At 35.3% G+C, this 25,153-nt stretch overlaps 1 protein-coding gene across 1 annotated transcript in view; it reads left to right on the forward strand.

Moving 5' to 3' along the window:
• The window catches only part of LOC107698872 (calsyntenin-2-like), a 56,667-nt gene that overhangs the window by 29,859 nt on the left and 1,655 nt on the right, over positions 1–25,153 (forward strand). Inside the window, exons 8-17 of the mRNA XM_016500009.1 lie at positions 1,455–1,576; positions 7,372–7,534; positions 10,719–10,885; positions 12,266–12,352; positions 12,780–12,841; positions 17,180–17,382; positions 18,961–19,131; positions 19,213–19,355; positions 19,437–19,551; positions 21,651–21,832. Of these exons, the coding sequence (XP_016355495.1) occupies positions 1,455–1,576; positions 7,372–7,534; positions 10,719–10,885; positions 12,266–12,352; positions 12,780–12,841; positions 17,180–17,382; positions 18,961–19,131; positions 19,213–19,355; positions 19,437–19,551; positions 21,651–21,832 (1,415 nt within the window). The remainder of the gene's footprint in view (positions 1–1,454; positions 1,577–7,371; positions 7,535–10,718; positions 10,886–12,265; positions 12,353–12,779; positions 12,842–17,179; positions 17,383–18,960; positions 19,132–19,212; positions 19,356–19,436; positions 19,552–21,650; positions 21,833–25,153) is intronic.

Genomic DNA, 25,153 nt, shown 5'->3' on the forward strand with positions numbered 1-25,153 from the left:
AGCACCCCATATTGACAGAAAAACACGGAATTGTTGACATTTTTGCAGATTTATTAAAAAAGTAAAACTGAAATATCACATGGTCCTACGTATTCAGACCCTTTGCTCAGTATTTAGTATAAGCACCCTTTTGATCTAATACAGCCATGAGTCTTTTTGGGAAAGATGCAACAAGTTTTTCACACCTGGATTTGGGGATCCTCTGCCATTCCTCCTTGCAGATCCTCTCCAGTTCTGTCAGGTTGGATGGTAAACGTTGGTGGACAGCCATTTTTAGGTCTCTCCAGAGATGCTCAATTGGGTTTAAGTCAGGGCTCTGGCTGGGCCATTCAAGAACAGTCACAGAGTTGTTGTGAAGCCACTCCTTCGTTATTTTAGCTGTGTGCTTAGGGTCATTGTCTTGTTGGAAGGTAAACCTTCGGCCCAGTCTGAGGTCCTGAGCACTCTGGAGAAGGTTTTTGTCCAGGATATCCCTGTACTTGGCCGCATTCATCTTTCCCTCGATTGGAAGGGTTCTGGTCGTCCCAAATGTCTTCCATTTAAGGATTATGGAGGCACCTTGTGCTCTTAGGAACCTTAAGTGCAGCAGAAATTTTTTTGTAACCTTGGCCAGATCTGTGCCTTGCCACAATTTTGTCTCTGAGCTCTTCAGGCAGTTCCTTTGACCTCATGATTCTCATTTGCTCTGACATGCACTGTGAGCTGTAAGGTCTTATATAGACAGGTGTGTGGCTTTCCTAATCAAGTCCAATCAGTATAATCAAACACAGCTGGACTCAAATGAAGGTGTAGAACCATCTCAAGGATGATCAGAAGAAATGGACAGCACCTGAGTTAAATATATGAGTGTCACAGCAAAGGGTCTGAATACTTAGGACCATGTGATATTTCAGTTTTTCTTTTTTAATAAATCTGCAAAAATGTCAACAATTCTGTGTTTTTCTGTCAATATGGGGTGCTGTGTGTACATTAATGAGGAAAAAAAATTAACTTAAATGATTTTAGCAAATGGCTGCAATATAACAAAGAGTGAAAAATTGAAGGGGGTCTGAATACTTTCCGTACCCACTGTAACTAGCTTAGTCACCAAGAAGTCCATGATAAGCCTTTACCAGAAAAACCTTGCTGGTCTGCTAGCTAGCAAAAAGCAGCCAGGACATGGAGGTTCACACTGGTCTTTTCATTAGAATTGAAGAGGAAACAGTTAAGATCAGAATTTCATTTGTACTGGACGATTGGAGCTCTACTTCCAGCCCGGTTAAGTTGGCTATCCTCTCCTGTCAGGATCTCTATATAGATAAACACACACCAAATGGTGCCGTTTCTTTTCTCTCAGGTTCAATTTAGCGATATTATCTTGTATGTCAAGAGGTAATTGTATTCTCTGTCGGTCTCTTGACCTCTCCGTGCTCTCCTTGTCTCTGTGTCTCTATCACTTTCTCTGTCTCTCTCAGAGATGAACCGACACCATTACTCTCTGTATGTGCATAACTGCAGGCTGGTTTTCCTGCTGAGGACGGACTACACTCAGACAGACTCCTTCAGACCGGCTGAATTCCACTGGAAATTAGAGCAGGTATGAGAGACGTTTCACACTAGGAATTTCATTTCAGATGAATACTCTGCATCTCAAACAGTTCATACCACTGATATTAGCTGAGAATTTAAAGGGGTCATATGATGCCCATTTTCCACAAGTTGATATGATTCTTAACACAGTTCAAACAACTTGTAAAATTTCATGTAGCATCCTATGACCCCTTTAACGTAAATACGCTAGAAAACTGCAAGCTTTCAAGGATGCATGTTTAATACGTGTGGAGTAATAACTTATAAGGTAGGCGAAGTGTTTAAAACATACAAGCACAGTTCAAGTTTACCCTCTTTTACTTTCTGTTCTAATGCTGTTTTGTGTTCATCTGCTTCTCCCAGTTGCAGTTTTTACATTGACTATCAGTATCACTCTATATAGACTAATACAATCAGATACAACAATAATTTCTCAAATGTTAGTTACAATAGCCTACTGATACATTTAACATTCACTTCATTGGTATGAGATGACTAGATGCTTTCAACTGATTTCCTAGTGAACACAGTGGTCAGTCTATTTCAAATATAGTTATAAGCTACAAACTCAATCATAATGAACAATGTTTCCATGTATTTTGTGGTGCAGCTCATCATATTAATGAGGTGTTTAACTAGTTAGCAGTAAACCGGTTACTTCACCTGAATATGTTTGTAGATTTGTGTTGGATGTTGTCTTTGGAATGTAAATATGGATATTTTATTTGTAAACATCATACTCCGAGCCAGTTAAACTATTGCGTTGCAAAATGATTCAATGGTTTCAAAGTGAATTTATGTATTCATGAAACTACATTATGAACTTAATTTTAAGGTGGGGTTAAGTTCTTCAAGAGCTCGTTCTCCACTGGGGAAAACGGCTCTTTGATGCTTAACAGTTTAGCTTAAGATAGATAGATAGATAGAGTCCTCGTTTTTACTCCCTCGTTCTTGCTCTCTCATTTTAATGACAGTAGGAACTTCTTCACAAAACTTTCTTTAGGCTACTTTAAGCACAAAACAGCCACCGCCTAACAAATATTAGTGATGAATTTCCTCTTAATGTGTTATGCGTGTTGTGTTTAGATTCACAGGTCTGCTGCAGGTTAATTGAATCCTTCATCTTGTACATGCAACAATACTTGAGTTAATCCATCATTAAGCGTATAATTATGCAAATATCCACTTTTTAGGGTGAAGATAAAGCTTTAGAATAAAGAAAGAGAGAGAAAACAGTGCAATCATTAAGAGAGTGTTTGTTTAGCAGTGGATTCTCCTCACTGCTGTGCCAGAGAACGGAGCCGCGAGAAGACTTAATTATCTGAGAGAACAAATGCACAAACACAGCGCAACACAAAACTAGCAGTGTGCTGCATGAACTTCCCTGCCAAAGGCCACTTAAAAACCCATCAGAGAAAATGGCAGGGGTTGCTTTAAAACACAAACTCCTCCAACAGGATTGGGCACAGAGGACGAGCAAAGTTCTGCTGGCCAAAACAAACTGACGAAAGCTCAACTTAAACATCAGAGCATCAAACCACAAACTAATTTGAAGAGCCAATTTAGCACCACCTATATAGATAGCATTTATTTGAAGCAGTGCAGTTGCATTCGTTTTTTATTTGAGTCTGTACCTCTGAAATCTTCATTACCATAACTGTACATTTGCTACCTACATGCTCAGCATTAGAAGATGCAAAGATAGTTTAAAGATTCTACGGAGATGTTAAGCATCAAAGAGCCGTTTTCCCCAGTGGAGAACGAGCTCTTGAAGAACTTAACCCCACCGTAAAATTAATTTCATAATGTAGTTTCATGAATACATAAATGCGTAACATAAAATATATGGGGTTGAGGGTCCACTGGCCTGAGGGAGAAACATTTTGGTCTTTGCACATCTCAGACACTTCAAAGAACATGAGCGATCTTTTTTATATCTTTCCTAAAGGCTTTTTCTTTCCTCTACCTGCAGAGGAAAGAGATCTAATTAAATTAGCTTTTTTTTAAGAATCTGAGAGTTTAATTTAATTAGTAAGTGGATGGTGTGTTTTCATTATGAAAAAGGATATTAAATGATGAATGTTAATGCAAATATGAAGTTTTGTTGGACGAGTGCTGAGTGTTGGCTCAATAACATGAATGCTAGTTCTAGTGTTTCACTGCACTTCACAAATATCATTTTTCCTCTGTTTACTTTATGCATTTGTTGCAAAATAAAATAAAATAAACCTTACTCTTAGTATATTTATGCATGCAGAAATATTTCCACCGGATTCACAGGATCATATGCACATAAATTTGTCCTCACACTCAGTCTTGAAACTCTTATTTACAGGCTGCATTTTTAAGTTATTTATTTATTTATTGTTAGTCAGAAATAGTTAATACTTTCATTATCACATAGATTACATATATATAAATTAAGTGAGTTTGTGCTTAAAACAAGAAAAAAACTCTGCCAATGCGTTAAAAAAACACTCAAATAGTTTTTCTGTGAATTGTTATTGTTTTAAGCCTAAATTCTTATTGAAACTCAAAATTAAGTAAGTTTTTAAGAATCTGAGAGTTTAATTTAATTAGTAAGTTAATTAGTGTAATTAAGTAAGTTTAAGCATTAAACTAGAAAAAAAATGTGCCAAAGGGTTAAGACAAATCTGGAAAATAAATGTATTTGTTTTTGTTTATTTGTTTGTTTTTAAAGTAAATGTTTCTTGATTTAGAGTAATAAAATAAATTTTTTACTGTGTACCAGTGGTCTTAAAGTAAATTTAGCATACATTTGAATGCAAACTTTCTGATAAATCATGATACCTGTGTAAAAAACATTTTACAAACAAATTAGTGAATAAGACCCATTAGGCACTTCAGATATCCTAAATAAGAACTAAATATTTAATGTTGGTTGATATGGCACTCACAACAGTTATAAGACAGCATGTGTCTCTTAAGTGTTCAGAGACACACTTTGTAATGTCTGAAGACTCAAATTTGAGAAAAAAACTCTTTGAAATTGTACCTTCTCAAAGGCCAGAAAACAGGTAATGGACAGCTGCTGAAATAGGTGCAAAATAGATAGAAAAAAAAGACACAGGCGATTCACACAGATGTGAGAGACACAATAGCACAGCAGTAAGTGATAAATTGTGTACTTGCAGCATCTAAGCAATTGAAACAATGGTTTCTCTCTACCTGTCTCGCTCACTCTGTCTTTGATAAATTGCCTTGCCATCAAGTGGACTTTGGCTTAGTGCAGCTATAAGACTTTTACCACCTCTATTGATTCAGCGCTGTGCGTTTACTGAACACACACAGAGAAAACATCACAGTAAAGCGCTCTGCTCTCCAGGGATCGCGTGGACACACTGTGAGCGCTTCTGAACATGGACGAGTTCTAGGAACGTACCTGATTTCTGCATGCTTATAAAACTGAAAATCACAGTAATGTGTGCTAGATGTAAAATAACAGTCATTAAATTACTAAATCTGGATCCACAAGATTGCATGAACCACAACTGCTATCCCCAGCCATTCTCGCATTCACACACACACACACACACACACACACACACACACACACACACACACACACACACACACACACACACACATCTGCAGAAAATCAATGCCTGCCCAGAGACACAGAGAACCAGAGACAGAGAAGAAAGGTTGAAAAACTGAATGGATTACATGACGAATACCAATAGAGTATAAAAGTTAAATTTAATGAAAAAGAAATCAATTTATTCATAATAAGAACACAGAGAGATGACCTGTGTGCACAGAGAGAAGGAACTGATTAAAGAAAAATACAGAAAAATAACACTCGCTCTGGCTGAATCTCACACTGCCTGTCAAGAACATATTTTGCATAAAGAAAACAAAGCCTGTTTTTGTGCAGTATGACATTTTCATATTTCATAATTCTCATTACTGTAATGCAAACAAATGTATATTATTATTTTATACATTTTACATATTTTGTCATTTATTAATTATTACAGCCAATATGAATTATTTATTATTTGTATGATTACTATATTAAATATATTTCAATAGCAAAGTGTGTATATATAATGGTAGTATTTGTCATAATTTATGATTAAGTTTTTTTTTATTTTTTTATATATATTTACATTTAGAAATTAATTGTATTAATTAAAAAAGATGCTAGGCTTTTGGTTAATATATGGCTGCTACAGTGTTTGGAATTTTTCATCCATTTTATCATTCATCAGGCAAAAAAAAAATTGTGGGCAAAATTATTAAATATAAAAACATCCAAACAAATTACAATAAGAATTTGGGTTGGACAATGTATTCAATTGTTATGAGTTTCTTATAAAGAGAGAGAGTTAAATATATATGGAAATATTTTGGCCTGGACATCTGAAGAGTAGGGGCTGAATCTTACAAAATATGTTCATATCATAATTTAAATTAAATAAATAAATAATTGTAAGATAAAATAAATAACAATAACACATATTTATAAAATATCTTATTTTATAAAATATAAATAATGAATAATAATTAAGAAAGAAAGAGTTTTTCAGAAAGACACATTTTTCCCTCTATTTATATTGTCTTATATGTCCTGTTTCTGCAGGTCTCACTCTGAAATGAAAGCAATACAGAGACATTTTAGGAAATTGTGGGCACTGTGGGAAGGGAAAAAGGAGGACATGGGGCGGAGGGGGGAGCTTCAATTTGGTAGGAGAGAGTGTGAGAGTGAGAAGAAGTGAGACTGATGGTGAGATTTCAGGAAAGATGTAGTGAAGATGAGAAATGTCTGATGGTTTCGTCTGAGGGTGTAACAATCAGTTCCACTAGACTCTACGACCCAGACCGCCTGCCAGACACACAAACACACACGGTGTGTGACAGAGCGAGCAGAAACCGTCTGCTGCCGTGTGCTTTTGACTGGCAGCGGTCCAAACGGGCCAAACACAGACAGAGATTTCCCTCATCAACAAACACACATTCACAATGGCAAAGACACAACTTTACATTTAAACCTGTCTGTCTATTTGTTTGCCAAGACAAGCATCTCTACAACTATACTACTGATCATAGTTAGGGTTAGTGATTTCAACAAGGCTGTTGTTGTTAACTAAAACTATTAAAAGTAATTTTTTTAATTGAAGTAATTCTTAAATAAAACATAAATATTAGATTAAAAACAACTTTAATGAAAATTTTAAATGTTGCCTTTGCAACTTAACTGAAATAAGATACAGTAAGTTTAAGGTGAAGTACTAAAACTATATAAATAAACTAATTAAAACTACATTGAAATTTAAAAAACTGACAAAAGCACATAAAACTTAAAAATAAAAATCTAAAATAATTTACATATTGTAATCTGTTACTGATTACAAGCGACATGATGACATTTAATCTAGATTACTTATTTTAGGTAATGTATTCTGACTACTTTTAGATTAGTTTTGACCTAACTAAAATGTAATGAATTAAATCATAAAAATGTCAAATTAAAATGAGTAAATTATTTGAAAATAAAACACCTGAAAAAAAAAAAAAAAAAAAATTGAAATATTTTGTTTACCTGCATGTCATAAATTTACATTTAAATATATTTAAAAAGAACAAAATGTCAAAACCACAAAACAAAATTACTTAAACTAAAATTAAAATGAAAACTATACAAATAAAACAAATAATAATAATACAAAAAACTAAAAAAGTATATAAATTATACTAAAATAACACATTGAAGCAAAAATGAAAACAACAGATGTAGAGAACGCAGAAATATTGTGAACTTCTCTCTCTTTCTCTCAGATCTGTGATAAGGAGTGGCATTATTACGTCATCAGCGTCGATTTCCCAGTGGTGACTCTATATGTGGACGGCGTGACCTATGACCCGTACCTGGTAACAGATGACTGGCCCATCCACTCCTCTCAGATCGACGTGCAGCTCACTGTAGGAGCCTGCTGGCAAGGTGGGAGGAATGGCATGTGGGCGTGGCTAGTGTGTGTGGTCAGTGTGCACATGACTTGAAAATAGAAATGTGAAATCTCACAGCATGAACAAATATCTCTTTACTAAACACATCATGTTCTTTTGCAATCCCTGTTTCACTTCTTTTCCTTTTCCTCAAGCGCAGCTCCGGAAAACAAATGAGTTGACCTCTTGACCTGCTGCGTGTTTCCCAAAAGCAACTATGGTCGCAAGTTCTGTCGTTACCAATAGAGTTAAATGGGACTTGTGACCACAGTTAGCTAACGAAGCTTCTGGGAAACACACCCCTGCCTGTGCTCTCTTTTTGTGTCTCTGAGATTCTTTGTTTCATAATGAAAGCAATACAAGAGTGAGATGGATAATAAAAATAGCTTTTTGTGTGGGAAAAAATATAATGAGCGCTGACTGCACATTTGATCTTTTTAAGATTTGTGGAGCCTGAATAGTTTAATGATTTCTCATGATTCAGTTCAGTTCAGTTTACTCCACTTTGTATGCACTATATTGTATGCACGATTATAGAAGATAGAACATGATAAACAATTTTTTTTAACACTGTAATCAATATAAATATTTTTCTTCAAAGAGCTAGTGTTATATTAATATCATTGAGATACTATTAGTTGTTATCTGTGATCTGTATGCAACTCTTGACCACAACAAATAAAAAGAAAAAAAAACATAAAAGCACCATACAGTCAGAGAAGAAGAAGAGAAGGTAAGCAAGTTGAATCGTAAACTTTGACAGTATCAAACGGGTCGGGTCACAAGTCTTTTGTTCAGACTGAATGCCTGTGCAAACCTCCATTTCTCTATATTCTAGCAACGCATTGATCTGTTTGTTTGAGAATCCTGACCAGGCCGAACTTCTCTCAATCAATTGTTGTGACAATTTTGTCCCCAAACCATAGCCACATAACCCCCGCCCCCACACACACACACATACAGCAGCATGATACACATCAGTATGCCATCGCCCGAGGCTCACAGAAGATACCCGATCACAAACCCCCTCAGAGAGGCTTCATTACACACAGACACGTCTCATACAGAGCAGATAGATGCAGCAGGTAACTGCTCATTATCTCTGACTTAGGTCATCATTAAGTTCAATCATGTGATCGCTTCGTTTCAGTGCAGCCTCTGAAGACCTCTAGCTCAACTGAAGCTGAAATTTAATATGCGTGTATATGATGAATAAAGTGTGATGTGTAACCATGGCTGTGTCTGAAACTAAAGGCAGCTGCCCAATCAGTCAGTTTGTTTGACGGGAAATCCAAAGGTAACAGCTTTCAGAACGGCTTCCAAGGCATGTGCAATTATCAAGAACAATTAAACACATTGATGATTACAACACTTATTACCAGAGGCGGACAGTAACTAAGTACATTTACTTGAGTATTGTACTTAAGTACACTTTTTGAGTATCTGTACTTTACTTGAGCATTATTTTTTCTGGAAACTTATGACTTTAACTTCACTATATTTAAAAGACAAATATTGTACTTTTCACTCCACTACATTTCTATCAAGGTCCTCGAAGTAGAAAGTCGTTACTATATAGCAGCTTTGAAAGTCATTGGGTGATTTTTTTCTTCTCTAAAACGTGACTTTCTTTTTTTCAGACAGTTTATCAGTAATCACTCTTGTAGGGCTACATGAAGTGATTTCCCAGCATTTTTTGAACACTGCCCAGTTGCAAACGTGATATTTATTTCTTCTTTATGTTTACAGACGTGACGTAATGACGCAGTGCCATGCTCGAATTTCCCGTGAAAACCTACCCATACCACTCAAATTAGAAAACATTATTATAAGATAACCCGTTGTGAATCGATAGTTTTGAACACTGGCTGGTTATATACTTGCTCAAATATTGATTTTGGATAATTTTTAACCAAAAAATATTATGGACTGCAGCTTTAAGTAAAAAATCTGTCTTTACAACATTTATTAGTAATGGAGTAATATTTGACCAGCAGTATCTGTACTTTCACTTAAGTAATGGAGTTGTGTACTTTGTCTGCCTCTGCTTATTACATGCTACAAATGTATATTTAAAAAAATAATTAAATATAGACCTTTACGAATTACTGTTTACGACCACTTTATCGGATTCTTTAAAACAATCAAATATTTAATTCAGAAATGCCTTGAGAAAATAATAATAATAAACAATAATAATAATCGCACCATCAGAATTAAACAGTTCACTATAATATGTAATATAGGTCTACTTAAACATTCAAAAACTCCCTCCCCAGGCTATGACCATTTATGGAAACTAGGCAGCAAAAATGGGCCAATCAGAAACCACCGCACTATTGACATCACAACCATAAGCTCATTTACATACAAAAGCGGTTGGGGCGATTTTTTTTAGACTTTTAATGTGTTTGAAAGGCTCTTCTGATCACTTAGGCTGCAATTAGTTGATCAAAAATACATTAAACACAGAAATATTGTGAAATATGCTTACAATTTAAAATAACTGTTTTCTATTTGAATACATGTTAAAATGTAATTTATTGCTGTGATCAAAGCTGAAATTAAGTGAGTGAGTGAGTGACGTGACATGTGGCCAAGTATGGTGACCCATACTCGGAATTAGTGCTCTGCATTTACCCATCCAAAGTGCACACACACAGCAGTGAACACACACACACCGTGAACACACACCCGGAGCAGTGTGTTCAGCAGTGTGCAGAAATTACAGCATCATTACTCCAGTCTTCAGTGTCACGTGATCCTTCAGAAATCATTCTAATATGCTGATTTGCTGCTCAAGAAACATGTATTACTATCGATATTTTTGTGGAAACTGTGATATTTTTTTTCAGGATTCTTTGATGAATAGAAAATTCAAAAGAACAGCATTTATTCGAAATAGAAATCTTTTGTAACATTACACATTTTTACTATCACTTTTGATATCAATTAAATGCATAGCCTATTTGCTTAATAAAAGTATTGATTTCTTAAAAAAAAAATCTGACCCAAAAGAGTCTATCTAATTCTATTAGTCAGTTAATGCAAGGTCAGAAAAACTAAATTAGGACTGGATTTGGTGCAAGATTTTCAACTTCATAAAATGGAATAATAAAATGCTGCATGATGTGACCTCTTTAGGAATCATATCACATGTCACATGTGTTTGTGTGCAGGTGGTGAGGTCTCTAAAGCAAAGTTTACGCAGTATTTCAGAGGCAGTTTGTCTGGACTGATGATACGACCAGGAAAGATCGAAAACCAGAAGATCATCTCCTGCCTACAGGCCTGCAAAGAAGGATTGGAAATCACCTCACTGGAGAGCCTCGGACAGAGGATAAAGGTTACACACATTCACGGCTAACTTTAGAAAACACTGTACAAACTTTTAATTACAAATCTGAATGAATGAGCTATCCTTGAAGCCAACGTGCAATGCTCAACTATAGCTCAACTAGTTCAAGTTCACAGATTTGATTGCACATTCTGGTAAATTTTATACTGTAAGTCACATTGCATTAGTTCTGAAAAGGAGTTTGCCATGAATAAAACCATTGAACAGAGATTAAACTCACTATTTTGTTGAAAAAGAATGAGGAAAAGGTGAAGAAAAGCCAGGAGACGAGACTTGAGGAGAGATATTTCTGTACGCACATTTTCTATTTTCTGCTTTGCTTTCCTCTGTTCTGTTCTATTGTATTCGAGAAGCTCTAGGGAAGATTTGAGGATCAAATGAAAGCAGGTTTTACAGACAGAGAGTCAGAGTGTTAGTGAGAGACAGAAGGTGGTCTGTTTGCTCATAAGCTCAAAGCAGGATTGTGCTTCATTCAGAACCAAACTCATAATGCCTTTTAAATAACAGTTCCGTTCTTGCTGTGAAGCAACATGCAGAATTTGAATTTAAATTAGAATTAAGAAAATTAATTCATATAGCTGCTGTAAGTGTAGTTTATCATAAATTTTTCAGCATAAATTACCTAAAAACACCTGTTAACATACACAAAACAGTATATTAATATTTCATTTTTGAAATGCCACAGGGATCTGAACAATAATAAAATAATTCAAAACACAGCAATCTGCAAATTCATTTGACCAATTCATTGACAAAAACTGACTCTAAAGAATAATAGCATATTTACACTACACGACAACAATCACTGAAATATTTTAGAGCAAAACTACACTTGAAAAGGCGGTTGTGGTAGCCAGAATTCTGCAAAAATACAGTAAAAATGTATACACATTTGCAGAACAACCTTATTTAAATGTAATACATTTAATAATAAATAATAAAAGATAATAAATGGTTTCAGTCATTTACAGTTAAAATTACAATAATGTTTTACAGTATATAGCAAAACATGACTACACTATAAAAAATATTTTTCGAAGTTGCTTTCTGCTTAGAATTTTCATTGAATTCAATGTTACTTGCACGTTTTTTGTCATTCTGAACTTTTCTATCAATTTCTAGGTGAAAATTGTTTCTACAATATTTTTCAGTGTAGAAATAAAATAGAAAAATATGCATTATTAACCTTATTTTTTTATGTAATTGTTACAATTCCTGTGTTGAATTCCCTCTTCCTGTCATTCATATTCAAATTTCAATTCAGATTCACAGACATTTCTTCATTTCTGAATTTTGCACATCTCGGCCTCAAACGCTCACTCTCATAGACACTTTGATAGTATAATATCTCATGGTTTTCTGTCTCAGTTTCATCTGAATCCCGCTCAGTCTCTGGTGGTGATGGAGGGAGAGGATCTGGAGCAGATGAACGCCGCACTGAGAAAAGTTTCTTACATCAACTCTCGGCTTTCTGCTTAGAATTTTCATTTAATTCAATGTTACTTGCACGTTTTTTGTCATTCTAAAATTTTCTATCAATTTCTAGGTGAAAATTGTTTCTACACCAATATTTTTCAGTGTAGAAATAAAATAGAAAAATATGCATTATTAACCTTATTTTTTTATGTAATTGTTACAATTCCTGTGTTGAATTCCCTCTTCCTGTCATTCATATTCAAATTTCAATTCAGATTCACAGACATTTCTTCATTTCTGAATTTTGCACATCTCGGCCTCAAACGCTCACTCTCATAGACACTTTGATAGTATAATATCTCATGGTTTTCTGTCTCAGTTTCATCTGAATCCCGCTCAGTCTCTGGTGGTGATGGAGGGAGAGGATCTGGAGCAGATGATCGCCGCACTGAGAAAAGTTTCTTACATCAACTCTCGGCAGTTTCCCACCAAGGGAGCGCGTCACCTCCGGATCTCAACGGCAGTGCAGTAAGATTATAAATATTCATGAGATCCCATTTCTGAACTACTATACTAGAATTTTAGCTCTGGAATATGGCAATACGAATGATCAAACCATTTATATCTGGTTGCACAGTTCTGATATGCATTCCAGAATTTTTAACTGTGCTTTGACTCTGGCTGGAAAAGTTATTAAAACTGTATCCTACTATTTTTTGACTGTACTAAAGCATAAAAATACCATAATATTTTTATATTTTAGTACAGTCAAAAAATTACATAAAGCACCTTAAAATGTAAGAAATGCCAAAAACATGTTAGGAAACATGTTAAGTTTACATACTTGTTTCTTCGAAAAACAATGCTAAATGTATTCTACTTTGAAATGTGTGTTCCGTGTCGGAATGTCTGTTTTTCATTTGGTCTGTGTGATTCCACCCAATGCCAAGTTACCCAATAGTATTTTGACACCCCAGGTTGCCAGTTGGTAGAAAACACAGCGTATTGCAGCCATGGAAGCCAGCAAATGAAATGGATCAGATATCGCAAATTCTACCCGATCTAAAAAGCCTCAGCATCCATGTAAAGAGCTTTATGACCAGAGGAATATTAAAACACGGACAAACTCAACTCATCAACTTACAGTGTGAAGCTCGTCGCCTTCCAGTGTCCTCAATCTGGCAACCTTTTTCCACTATAAAGAACATTGGAAAGGTTCCATTGATATGAAAAGTTCTTCATGGAACCATATGCCAACAAGAACCTTTATTGAATGTATTTGTAACTAGATTTGTATATTTTCTGCTAGCTAGCTGCTGGCTATTTCAAATCCCTAATCATACTATAAGCAATCCTAACCCTTCTTGTAACCTTTACTCTTATTCTGTTCTTATCTAATTCATACACCACGCTTAGTGAGGTTTCATTTTTATGTACAGACCGGGAAATGGAAAGAGAATAACAGAGAGATTTGAATTTTTTTTGGAACAGAAATGCACCCACTAGCGCCCCATGATTATTCAAAGCAGATCATGAATATGCATAAGCCCCTAGAGGATTATGACCCGCCCCTCTGAGACTTCAGCACAGCCAGTGGGCGGAGTTCCTTCAGCAAGAGCAACAGGGAATTCGCATGAAAATAACACACACTAAAACACACATAATCAAGAGCAATTAAGTATTATATTACGGTAAGACATATAATTGAACTCTAGCTTCTCTCATTCTTAAAACTTCCTGATCACAGATTATATTAAGCACAAATGTGTTGTGTTTCGCATAATTAGTAACTTTTATCTAAAAGTAATTTAGACGATTCATTTACACTTTTGCAAAGTAACAGATTGCTTGTCAAGGAGACAAACACTGCACCTTGGCCTAAAAAGTAATGATGTAAACATGGAAAAGTGAGACTGTATAGCCCTATGGGGACAGAACTTGTTTTGCATGGTGACCTGAAGTCATTTCAACATTTACAGGAGCTAGACAGTGATTAAAAAATACCAGAAATATCAGTGTTTTTCTCCCACCAGCCAAAATAAAATGGCTGGTCAAATCATCAGGCATGCACTGCAGTTATTATATAATTATCTTTATAATTCTGTTTATAGTAACAATAAGCTGATAATTATTTGTGTGTTATAAACAGATAAAATGCTATACTGTTTAAAGAAATATAAAATAAAATAAATCTTGTTTTAAATGCTACAAGTGAATTTATGATGCAATATATAATAATAATAACCATTATTTTGGCCAATATTGAGATTTACTCACTTACTAATATCATTCGTTTATTGAACTTATTAAATGGTTTTTCAATAGGGGATTTCCTTTAAAATAAATAAATACATTTTAAAAATATCACAAAAAAATATTATTGCAAAACAGTACAATATACTCCAATATTTAAATTAAAAAAGGATTTATTTTGAGACTTAACAGTACTATTAAATTCATATTTTTGTGAAAGCTTCATTTTAGGTGAATAATATAGCAAAAAAAAGGCATATAAATGTAAAACTAGGAGAAAATCATCATGCAAAATTAAATATTCAATACTGAACAATAAAGTTTACACTTGGCTCCTTCAATGCCATGTTGGAATATGTTCACGTGTTTAAACAGATGTGAGGCAAACGTCCAGGTTTAGTGAATGGCAGAATGCCTCATCCTTCACTATCCACTGCCATTCGAACGCATGAATTTCAATCATGGAAAATCCAAGCATATGTTCGACACACGTCACCCTGAGAAACAATTAACATCCAAACATAGGGCTAAAGATGTCAAATAGCATGCATCGTTTGGTCATCAGTCAATCGTCACAGATTGTAAAAGAATAAGTAAAATCATATTTTAGTTTAAACCAACTGTATCTTGTAGCAAACAGCTGTTTTCACAACGAAACATGAATTAATCTCTTCAAGCCTCAGCGTATCTAAACCTTCAGTCACAGATGGTTTCCTCCATTCATTTCCTGTCTGTTGATGAATGTGAGTTTTTGTTTGCGTCAGGATTAAGAACAACATCTTTAATTAGAGAAGGCGGATCTGTGTTCATTTGTGGATAATGGACTTCCTACTTCCTGTCGTTCAGAGCTGCTTCACAGTGGTGAAATCACTAGAGTTGTAAATTAATTCTAGTAAACACCATTTGTGTTTTGCTTTTAAGCTTATTAAGTCCAATTACTGTGAGATTCAAGAAAGCTGAAGTGTTATTAATTCACTGCAGGCATAGTTTTTCTCTTTGTGTGAAGTTATCAGCCCTGCAGTCTCCGTAATGAGTTGGGAACAGCTCCAAGTCATTTGTTTACACTCTGCACATCCCTGTCAAACGCTTCTTATTATTTATATCCAAGTGGAGATGTCTTCACCTCTGAGGGAGTGTTTGCAGGACCCAAAATTAACTTCATTCCCAACCTGCCAATGACAAGTGAACTGAGACAATTTACCAGCTCTAAATATCAGGGTTATTATAGTTAAAGGGATAGTTCACCCAAAAATGAAAATGTGATGTTTATCTGCTTACCCCCAGGGCATCCAAGATGTAGGTGACTTTGTTTCTTCAGTAGAACACAAACGAAGATTTTTAACTCAAACCGTTGCAGTCTGTCAGTCATATAATGGAGGTGAATGGGAATCACGGCTTTGAGAGTCAAAAAAACATACACAAACAAAACCAAATTAAACCCTGCGAATCGTGACGATACATTGATGTGTAAACACACAAAACGATCGGTCTGTGCAAGAAACTGAACAGTATTTATATCTTTTTTTACCTCTGATTTACTGCAATGTCCGAACTGTCTTGAGCGCGTCCGGAGCACGTTCGCGTCTTCTTCTTCAGCCGGCGCATGACTTGCCTGTACCAGGGCATCCAAGATGTAGGTGACACCAGGGCATCCAAGATGTAGGTGACTTTGTTTCTTTAGCAGATAAACATCCAACTTTCATTTTTGGGTGAACTATCCCTTTAACTAAAACAAAAGCAAAAACCATAGAACAATTTGTTACTTGAAATAAAATAAACTTGAACTTAAATAAAATATAAAATAAATGTTATGTATGTTGCCAATTAAGGCAATATTTCTCGTTTTCATTAAGTTTATCTTGATGTACTAAAATAACCAAACCTAAAAAAAATTTAAAACTATATATTTTAAAATAAATAAATAAAAAGGACAATAACACACAACAAAATCGGTAAAACTTTAGGATTAAAATAAAAATAGAAAATATAAGAACAAAAAATAGAATAAAAATATGAATATTCCAAATATCAATAAAAAATATAATAGTATCTCAATGAGACTAAAATAACCCTGCTAAATATTTCTTATATGTGATGGAAAATTGTTTTGCATTATATAATTATATCCAAAATTAACTTTTGCCAATTTCAACTGAACTGATAAAGTTTATCAACTTTATATGTGACCCTGCAGCACAAAACCAGTCATAAGTCGCTGGGGTATATTTGTAGCAATAGCCAGCAATACATTGTATGGGTCAAAATTATCGATTTTTCTTTTATGGCAAAAATCATTAGGATATTAAGTAAAGATCATGTTCCATAAAGATATTCTTTTTGCACCCTCAGATTCCAGATTTCAAATAGTTGTATGTTGTATCTCTATTGTCCTATCCTAACAAACCATACATCAATGGAAAGCTTATTTATTCATACGCTTAAATCTTAAAACTGGATTTATTAGGATAAAAGTTCCTAATAAAGCCACTGGCAATATGGCAATTGCATTTGGTGCTTACTTTTGGACCCTGTATGTGTGTGTTTGTGTGTGTCTGTATCTAAAATAACACACAAAAGAGAAAGAATGTGTTGCTGTGTTTGTGATCTCTGCAGGTGTTTCGGGGAGGATGTGTGTATTTCCGTCCCTGATATTGAGGCGGTTGTCATGGTAATGCAGCCTAGTGAACCATGCATCACAATCACTGGGGCGGAGCACCTGACCGTCCCCGCCTCCGACCTTGCCCTCGGCCTATCCCTATTCAGAGATTTGCATATCATCAGCACAGTAACAAAAAGCGACGGACAGACAAACACAGGTAGAACCATTTCTAGAATCACCTTTCTTCTCTTAATGGGTAATTTGTTCAAAATTATTATTTACTCACCTTCATATCATTCTAACTTAAAAATTTAAGTTATATATTGTAGTGCTTTTTCAAACCTGTTTTGACCCACCATATTGAATATACAGGAATGAGATCTAAGAGGGAACATTTTCAGCAAATTTTCAGAAAATAGTGCACAAGTTGTGTTTTTACGAGTGCTTTATTATAATTTTTTTGAGCTTGACAGGATCCATTCTATGCCAAAGAGTGGAAAGCATCCTGCTCAACTTTACCTTCTGTGTTGAACAAAAGAAAAGTCAGTCATTGAGTAAATGATGACAGATTTTTCCTTTTTGGGTGAACTATTTCTGCAACAAAAACACTACTAATGAAAACAAGCCACAAAGAAAGTCCCCAAACGCAGCACAGAGCACATTATTCACTGACAGAGCACAGGTGTCATGCTGTTTTGGTGGGAAACAACAGTAAATGCAAAAAAACATGTTAATAAATCATAAAAGACAGATGCTCATTGCACCCTCCACCCTCACAACACATGAGGATGCTTTTCTGAATCTGAAGCGCCTCTCCCTCCATTATTCTGAGGGCTTATTTGTTTACTTTAAATGAGACAAATCATAGAAAACTACACTTTCCTTGCTCTTTCCAATTAAAGTTTCAGTCACTATGTAGATATTCATTAGCATTCAAAAATTTGGGCTCAATAGGATTTTTTTTTAAAGAAATTACTACCTAAATTCAGCAAATATGCAATAAATTGATCAAAAGTGTAAGTAAAGACATATAAAACAAAATATTAATATTTCTAATAAGTGCCGTTGTATTGAATTTTCTATTCATCAAAGTATCCTGAAAAAAAATGTATCACAGTTTCCACAAAAATATGAAGTTTTCAACATTGATAATTATCAGAAATGTTTCTTGAGCAGCAAATCATCATATTATAATGATTTCTGAAGGATCATGTGACACTGAAGACTGGAGTAATGATGCTGAAAATTCAGCTTTACATCACAGGAATAAATTACACTTCAAAATATATTTAGGGTTATTTTAAATTGTAATAATATTTTATCATTAATAACATTTATTAATAAGATTTATTATTGTTTTTACTGTATTTTTTATGTGTTCTTTCAAACACATAAAGAACATTTAAAAATTAATTAATTTAAAAAATCTTACCGACCCCAAACCTTAGAACAGTAGTATAAATTTTACATTTTATAACAATTAAACTTCAACTAGTCCCACTGTATATGAACTACTCTGGTACATGATCAGAATAGAGGTCATTTGCATATAGAAACCTAAGTGATATATTAAATATTATAAACGTGTTGAAGATGCGTAATTTAAAAGGCTTAAAAAAAAAAAAAGCATCATAAAAGTAGTCCAGACAGCTCATGGACTGTCATGGATATTACATTGCATATATTTCATGAATATTATATTTCTGAAAATTGTGGGAATTATAGCAGAGAAAGAAAGATTTATTTTTTATTATTATTATTCATTAAAATTTGTTTCATCTTTGTATGTGTGCAGATCACAGGTCAGGTGCATTTAAGGAAATCACACATAATCTGGACTACTGTGACATCATGGTGTTGGGGGAGGAGTTAAGGGCGGGGCTAGAGAGTCTGGAACTGCACCATAGCGCCTTATTGGGCAAACACCTGGAATATGCCAACTCCAGCACTGGCATGTCCATATATGGTAAAAACAAACTCTGCAACTTACTTTAGTTTTTCCCAAACACAATTTCCTCACCTCTTTCATCTTCTATATCTGTTTTAGGTCTGGACTCCATCTCTCACTACACAGAGGTGATCGGACAGGTGCGTTATCAGAGCCGTCGGGCTGTCGATTCTGTCCGCACCTTCAAACTCACCTGTTCTGAACTCAGCGGACATTACACCAGCGATCAGTATACATTACAGGTGAGAACCAAACAAAGAAATGCACTAAGCCACGGCTCTGATCTATGTCCTAAAGATGCTCTCTATCACTCTTTCTCCAAGGTCAACATCCTTCACAGTGAGGAAGCTATTGAACATGTCAGTCATGCGATTGCTCCACCCAAATACATGCAAATTATTCATCCTACAGTCATAGAATCTAACAGCTACAGCATAGGTGAGTGAAAGTCAAAATGATTGTGTCGGACTTAATTAAGTATGTCTGTGATTATGTTAATTTTGATATGACAAGGTAAACATTAGCTGAGGTGATACCAAATATGAAATACTCTCAGTTAAAAGATTGGGGTTGGCAAGATTTTTGGAAGAAGTCGCTTCTGCTAACCATGGCTCCATTTATTTGATTAAAAATACAGTAAAAACAGTAATATTGTGAAATGTTATTACAATTTAAAATAACTGTTTTCTATTTTAATATATTGTAAGAGTAAGATCATTACTCCTGTAAAAGACTCTTAGGGTACTGCTTATTCGTAGGGGGAGCATCACAATGGGATGTCAGTTAAAACACCTTGAGGCAATATCCATTTACAAGTTTTATTTCACCAATGCCAGTACATCAATCGTTCCACAGGTATCAGACTGGTTTCTGAACTTAAACAAAATAAATAAAGATTAAACAATCAAGGAATTGCAAATAAATCCAAACCATACAAAACAAACAGTAAACTTACATCTGTACACAGCCACAACACCATATGGAATAATCCAGAGCAGTGAACAAGGAATGAACTGACTACTGCTCGGAAGCAACCCTTCTTAAAGGCCCCTAATTGGAGCCAGAATAGGGTGCAGCTGTCAACAGTGGGTGGAGCTACAATCACCATGTTGATATTTCTTCACGGCTTGTCTACCTTTTAAAATCCAGTAGTAGCACCTAAGATGAGCATAAACTCTATCTACTGCAGGATGACCCAACTTGGCATCTACAGCTGCAATCAAAAGTTGAATGACAGAATTTCTTGAATCAAGAATAATTGGATGAATGGTGTCAAAAGCCAGTTCTTGACTATGTCGAAGTCGCCCTCCTACTCTAATAACTTCAGCAATGGGATCGAACTCAGGTGCAAGAGTGTACAATCGACTACTAGCTGGAACATTTTTCCCAGTTCGCAATGCACCATACTCCTCTGCAAAATCCTTCCTTTGAGCCTGTCGCAACAGGAAAAGTTCAATCTGAGCCTTGTCCAGCAAAGAGTTATCAGGGTTAACTGCCACAGCTTCAACAAGCTCATTCCACGACTTGTATTGCTGAACATCAAAATTCACAAGGTTATCCTCAGCATTAGTAAGGCCACAGAACAGAGTCTTCCTCAACTCTGTAGCATCAACAGAGTTCTCAGTCATACCAGGGAATTTTGGCCACTGATCAGGGTCAGAATAAAGGAAAGCAGGGCCTCGAGTCCAATGATTCGGTTTGACTAGATCAGTCAGATTCTTGCCTCTAGTGATATCATCAGCTGGATTGCTAGTGGTGTTAACATAACGCCATTGTTCAGGAGCAGAGTACTCTAGGATTTCAGTAATGCGGTTTGCAACAAATACTTTATAGCGGCAAGTCTCAGAACGAATCCAGTTAAGTACTGTCATCGAATCAGACCACAGTATTGTCACATGATCCATCAGAAATCATTCTAATATACTGATTTGATGCTCATGTATATTTCTGATTATTATCAGTGTTGGAAACAGTCGTGCTGCTTCATATGTTTGTGGAAACTGATACATTTTTTAGGATTCTTTGATGAACAGAAAGTTTAAAAGAAACCGCATTTGTTTGACATTTAAATCTTTTGTAACATTCTAAATGGTTTACTGTCATTTTCAATCCATTTAATGCATCATTGCAGAATAAATTAATTTCTTTAAAAAAACAATCATACTAACCCCATTTTATAAAGGAAGAAGAATTAACAATGAACAATAATAAATCTATAAATTAAATGCTGTTAATAAAAAAAAATATTACTTTCATAAACTCAAATGAACCAAGAACTGTAACTACTGAATGTTCTTAAAGATTCACACCGAATACAGCTGTCAAGTGAGTTTGATTCAGTGTGGCTTCCTTTAAAGTACCAAAAGAATCATACATGCAATCACTAAGGAATCAACTGACAAAAAAACTATGCAAAATATGGCAATTATTTACTACAGCATACTAAACAGATGGGACTCTCATCCTCACAGCTTCTTGTCAAATTATGACATCTATTCTAAAGTCTATAGCGTGTAAGATTTATTGTTTTTCTCCAGTCGTACCTGCCGTTGCTACTGCAGTCATTGTGCTGTGTATCGCCGCCCTGCTGGTGGTGCTGCTGAGTGTTTACCTCTTCAACCAACCACAAAACCAAGAGCACATTCACACGCACACGCTGCCAGAGAAACAAGCGGACTGTGACGGATCCTCTCTCTCCATCACTGTCAACCCTCTGGAGGTACGACAAACCGTCTACATGCTCAAGCAACACAAGACACCATAATGTAAAGAAGCTGCCAAAATGTTGACGCCTGTCAAACTGTCACAGCATGCACGAGTCTCTGTGAAAACGAAAACCTTTCTTTATAGCTGACAGGCCAGTACAGTAGTTACACAATCAGCTAGAGCTGAACATCTGATTTAAACACTGTCGTTTACAGGGGCGTAAATTTCGTCTAACCGTTGGGGGGGACAATAAACATAAAATTTCTCAAGAGCAATTTTTGAAGGGGACACAAATAATCCAGCTAAAATTGTACTTGTAAGGATATGTAATACACAGAGGAAAGCCTAAATAGTAACGCCGGTTTCACACTGCAAGCGTGAGCGGCGCGCGTAAGAGTAGCAGGGAGACTGTGCCAAATTAGACAACTTCAAGCTGTTGTGGTCGCGCCATGACAGCGCTCATGTCCGTTGTGGACATTACTATCCGTCACAGTGTTGCGGGTTGAAGCGACCCCAATAATGTGTATTTTTGCCCCCGGAACACGATTTTTACCGGGGGACCCCCCTCGAAAAGCGGTTAGTTTGGGCTAGTTTTGAGTACCAATTGGGTGGGGATTTGTTGTAAAAACCTGGCAACCCTTTCCATCAAGCAGGTAACGTTATTATTGCTAACATAGCGGACTCATCGAAAAATACATTGGCATCATGTATTAAAGAGAAAATAATCACTTCATCCGATGTTTAAGTGAATAAAATAGCCTTGACAGCCTTACTTACTGGAGTTCCACAACTATTGACTTCTCTCTCACCGGACTTGTGTGTGTGTAGGTGATGTAAAAGAGGAAAGCAGGCATTTGGACCAAAGTGAGGCAAGGGAGGGGGAGACTCAAATGTTTCGAAACTTAAAACGCATTTTTGCCCCGTTTGTGTTGTTTTACTACTTACAATTATTTAAAGTATAAAACATTGTTATTTACAATGCACAGCGTGGTTTTTAATCATAATTTTAGGGGGGACAACCCTCAGATGGGGGGGTCCTATCCCCGTCCCCCCTGGGATTTCCACCTATGGTCGTTTATAAGAAATGAAAGCACCAAAATTATATGAGAGATCATTGGCCTAGTATTTTGCCATTAATTTGGACATCTTCCTCAATCAATATCTCTGTTGATCCTTGAGATTTGAATCAGATTTGAAGGTTAGTGCACAACAACATTCTAACCAGCCTATTCTTTCCCTCTCTGGTTTTATAGGTAGTTAATGGTTTAGAATTGGGTTTAGAACCAGGACTGTTATTGTTTAGAGGCATTGTTTTTTTAGTAAAAAAAAAATAATAGAATCACCACTATGGAGATAGAATTGTTGCTTAATTCCAAATAAATAGATTATGCTGACAATCCACAAATACGTGGACTCCACCCACCGTCTCCTCAAGCCAATCAGATAACAGCCACATTTCGCTGTCCAATCGTAGCACGATCTCGCTATAGCCAATCACGTTTTGCTTTACAATCAGGGCGGTCTCGTCCTGAGATAACTTCATTCATCTGCATTGGCTCAAATATTTAGGTAATATAAGGGCCATAAAATAGGTACAGTAAAAGATGTTTAAAATTGGATTTCGTTAGACCATTAGGCTGTGTATTATGCCAAGCCACAGTATTATATTTTACGTGCCTTTGAAAATGCCAGAGAAACAGAGCTTTAAATCACAGCTATGGGAACAACGCTATACTGGATTCAAATGCGTTATGGAAGCGTCATGTTATTCAATATGGAAATAAAAGCATCAATAAGTAACTGACTAATAAATAACTGAACTCAACCTCATAATAAACATTTGTTTGTGTAATAGGTTAAATTGCCGTCACACAACAGCCAACAGCATTTCCCAGTTTTTCAGTCAAGCCGATGTATATGAGCTGCTATGCGGATCTAACGATGTATGAAGTTTTTGATATTCTGTGGTGGTCAGTTCACAGCAGTGATAGAAATTAATCTACCAATAAGCTTAAATATATATATATTTTTTACCTTTTATAAGCATTTTTACATTTATAAAGCCATTTTTTCTTAAAGTGTGCATCATCTTTTTGAGTCAAATTCTTGCATATAATTTGTCAATTAGAATAATGAGACTTTTGGGCTGTTACCAAGCAAATGGTATAAATATCAACGAAATTAATCTTTGCAATGCAGAGGAAACACAGAAGCTGCATCTGAAGTGGCATTTAGATGTCACGCTGTTTAATGCAGCTCAGAGGGATATGGGATACTTTAGCCTACAGTTACAAATGCATAGATAATGTTTTGATATTTTAAACAAAAAACGTCGAATACTGGCATTTGAAATTATTTAAAAAATGAAAAGATACTTTAAATGTGAAATTTAAACCGCCAGTAGGTGGCAGCAAGTCGCTGTTAATATGTGAGTCATTGTGATTGAACCGAATCATTTAAACAGTTGATTCATTCAGAAACGAAACACCTCATGTTGCTCAGAGATGCAAAACAGTGCTGTGGCTTTGTTTGGAGTTATTTTTGTTGTCGAAATAGAGCAAAAACAGGCAATATGGTGTCTAAAACTTAAGTCTCTTAATTAACTTTTTGTTTATTGAACTGTATATTCATATCATATCATTTTAATATCACATTTAAAATCATGTTGATATTTGGAGAAAAAAATCTTGGTTACAATGAGGCATTTACCTCGGAAGTGATTAGTACCAATCCGTAAACGTTAAAATACACAGATTCAATAAAATGGCCACAAAACTTAAACGATTTGTGTGTTAAAGGGATCGTCCAACCATAAATAAAAATTTTGCCATCATTTACTCACCCTCATATTGTTCCAAACCTATATGCCTTCTTTCTCTGGAACACAAAAGAAGATGATCTGAAGAGCGAAAGTCAAAAATTAAACAACATTAGGGTGAGTAAATGATGACAGAATTTTCATTTTGGGATGAACTATGCCTTTAACTATTTTTTTAAGTGTGTAATGCTATATCCGATTGTCAACATTGTTGTGACAACAGATCTCCATAAACCCTAAAATAACTTGAGAAATGATGATTTAAACAGCTTGACATCTCGAATACTGCATGTTTTAATAGAATTTTAAATGTGTTTTTCTAAAATGAAAAGCTTTAAATCCCCACTAAAATTGTCCCCACTAAGCGCCTCACTGTAGCCTTGATTTGAGCTTTTTAAAGAAAAGGAGGAATGAGATGTAATTAATTTTAATTGTTCATTTTCACATTCCTGTCACTTCAAAAACCTGTATGACTTACTTTCTTACTGAATGTTCACAATTGCAGTGAATTTCCTT

This window comes from Sinocyclocheilus anshuiensis, unplaced genomic scaffold (assembly GCF_001515605.1).
Source record: "Sinocyclocheilus anshuiensis isolate Anshui unplaced genomic scaffold, SAMN03320099.WGS_v1.1 scaffold2168, whole genome shotgun sequence".
Classification (NCBI taxonomy): domain Eukaryota; kingdom Metazoa; phylum Chordata; class Actinopteri; order Cypriniformes; family Cyprinidae; genus Sinocyclocheilus; species Sinocyclocheilus anshuiensis.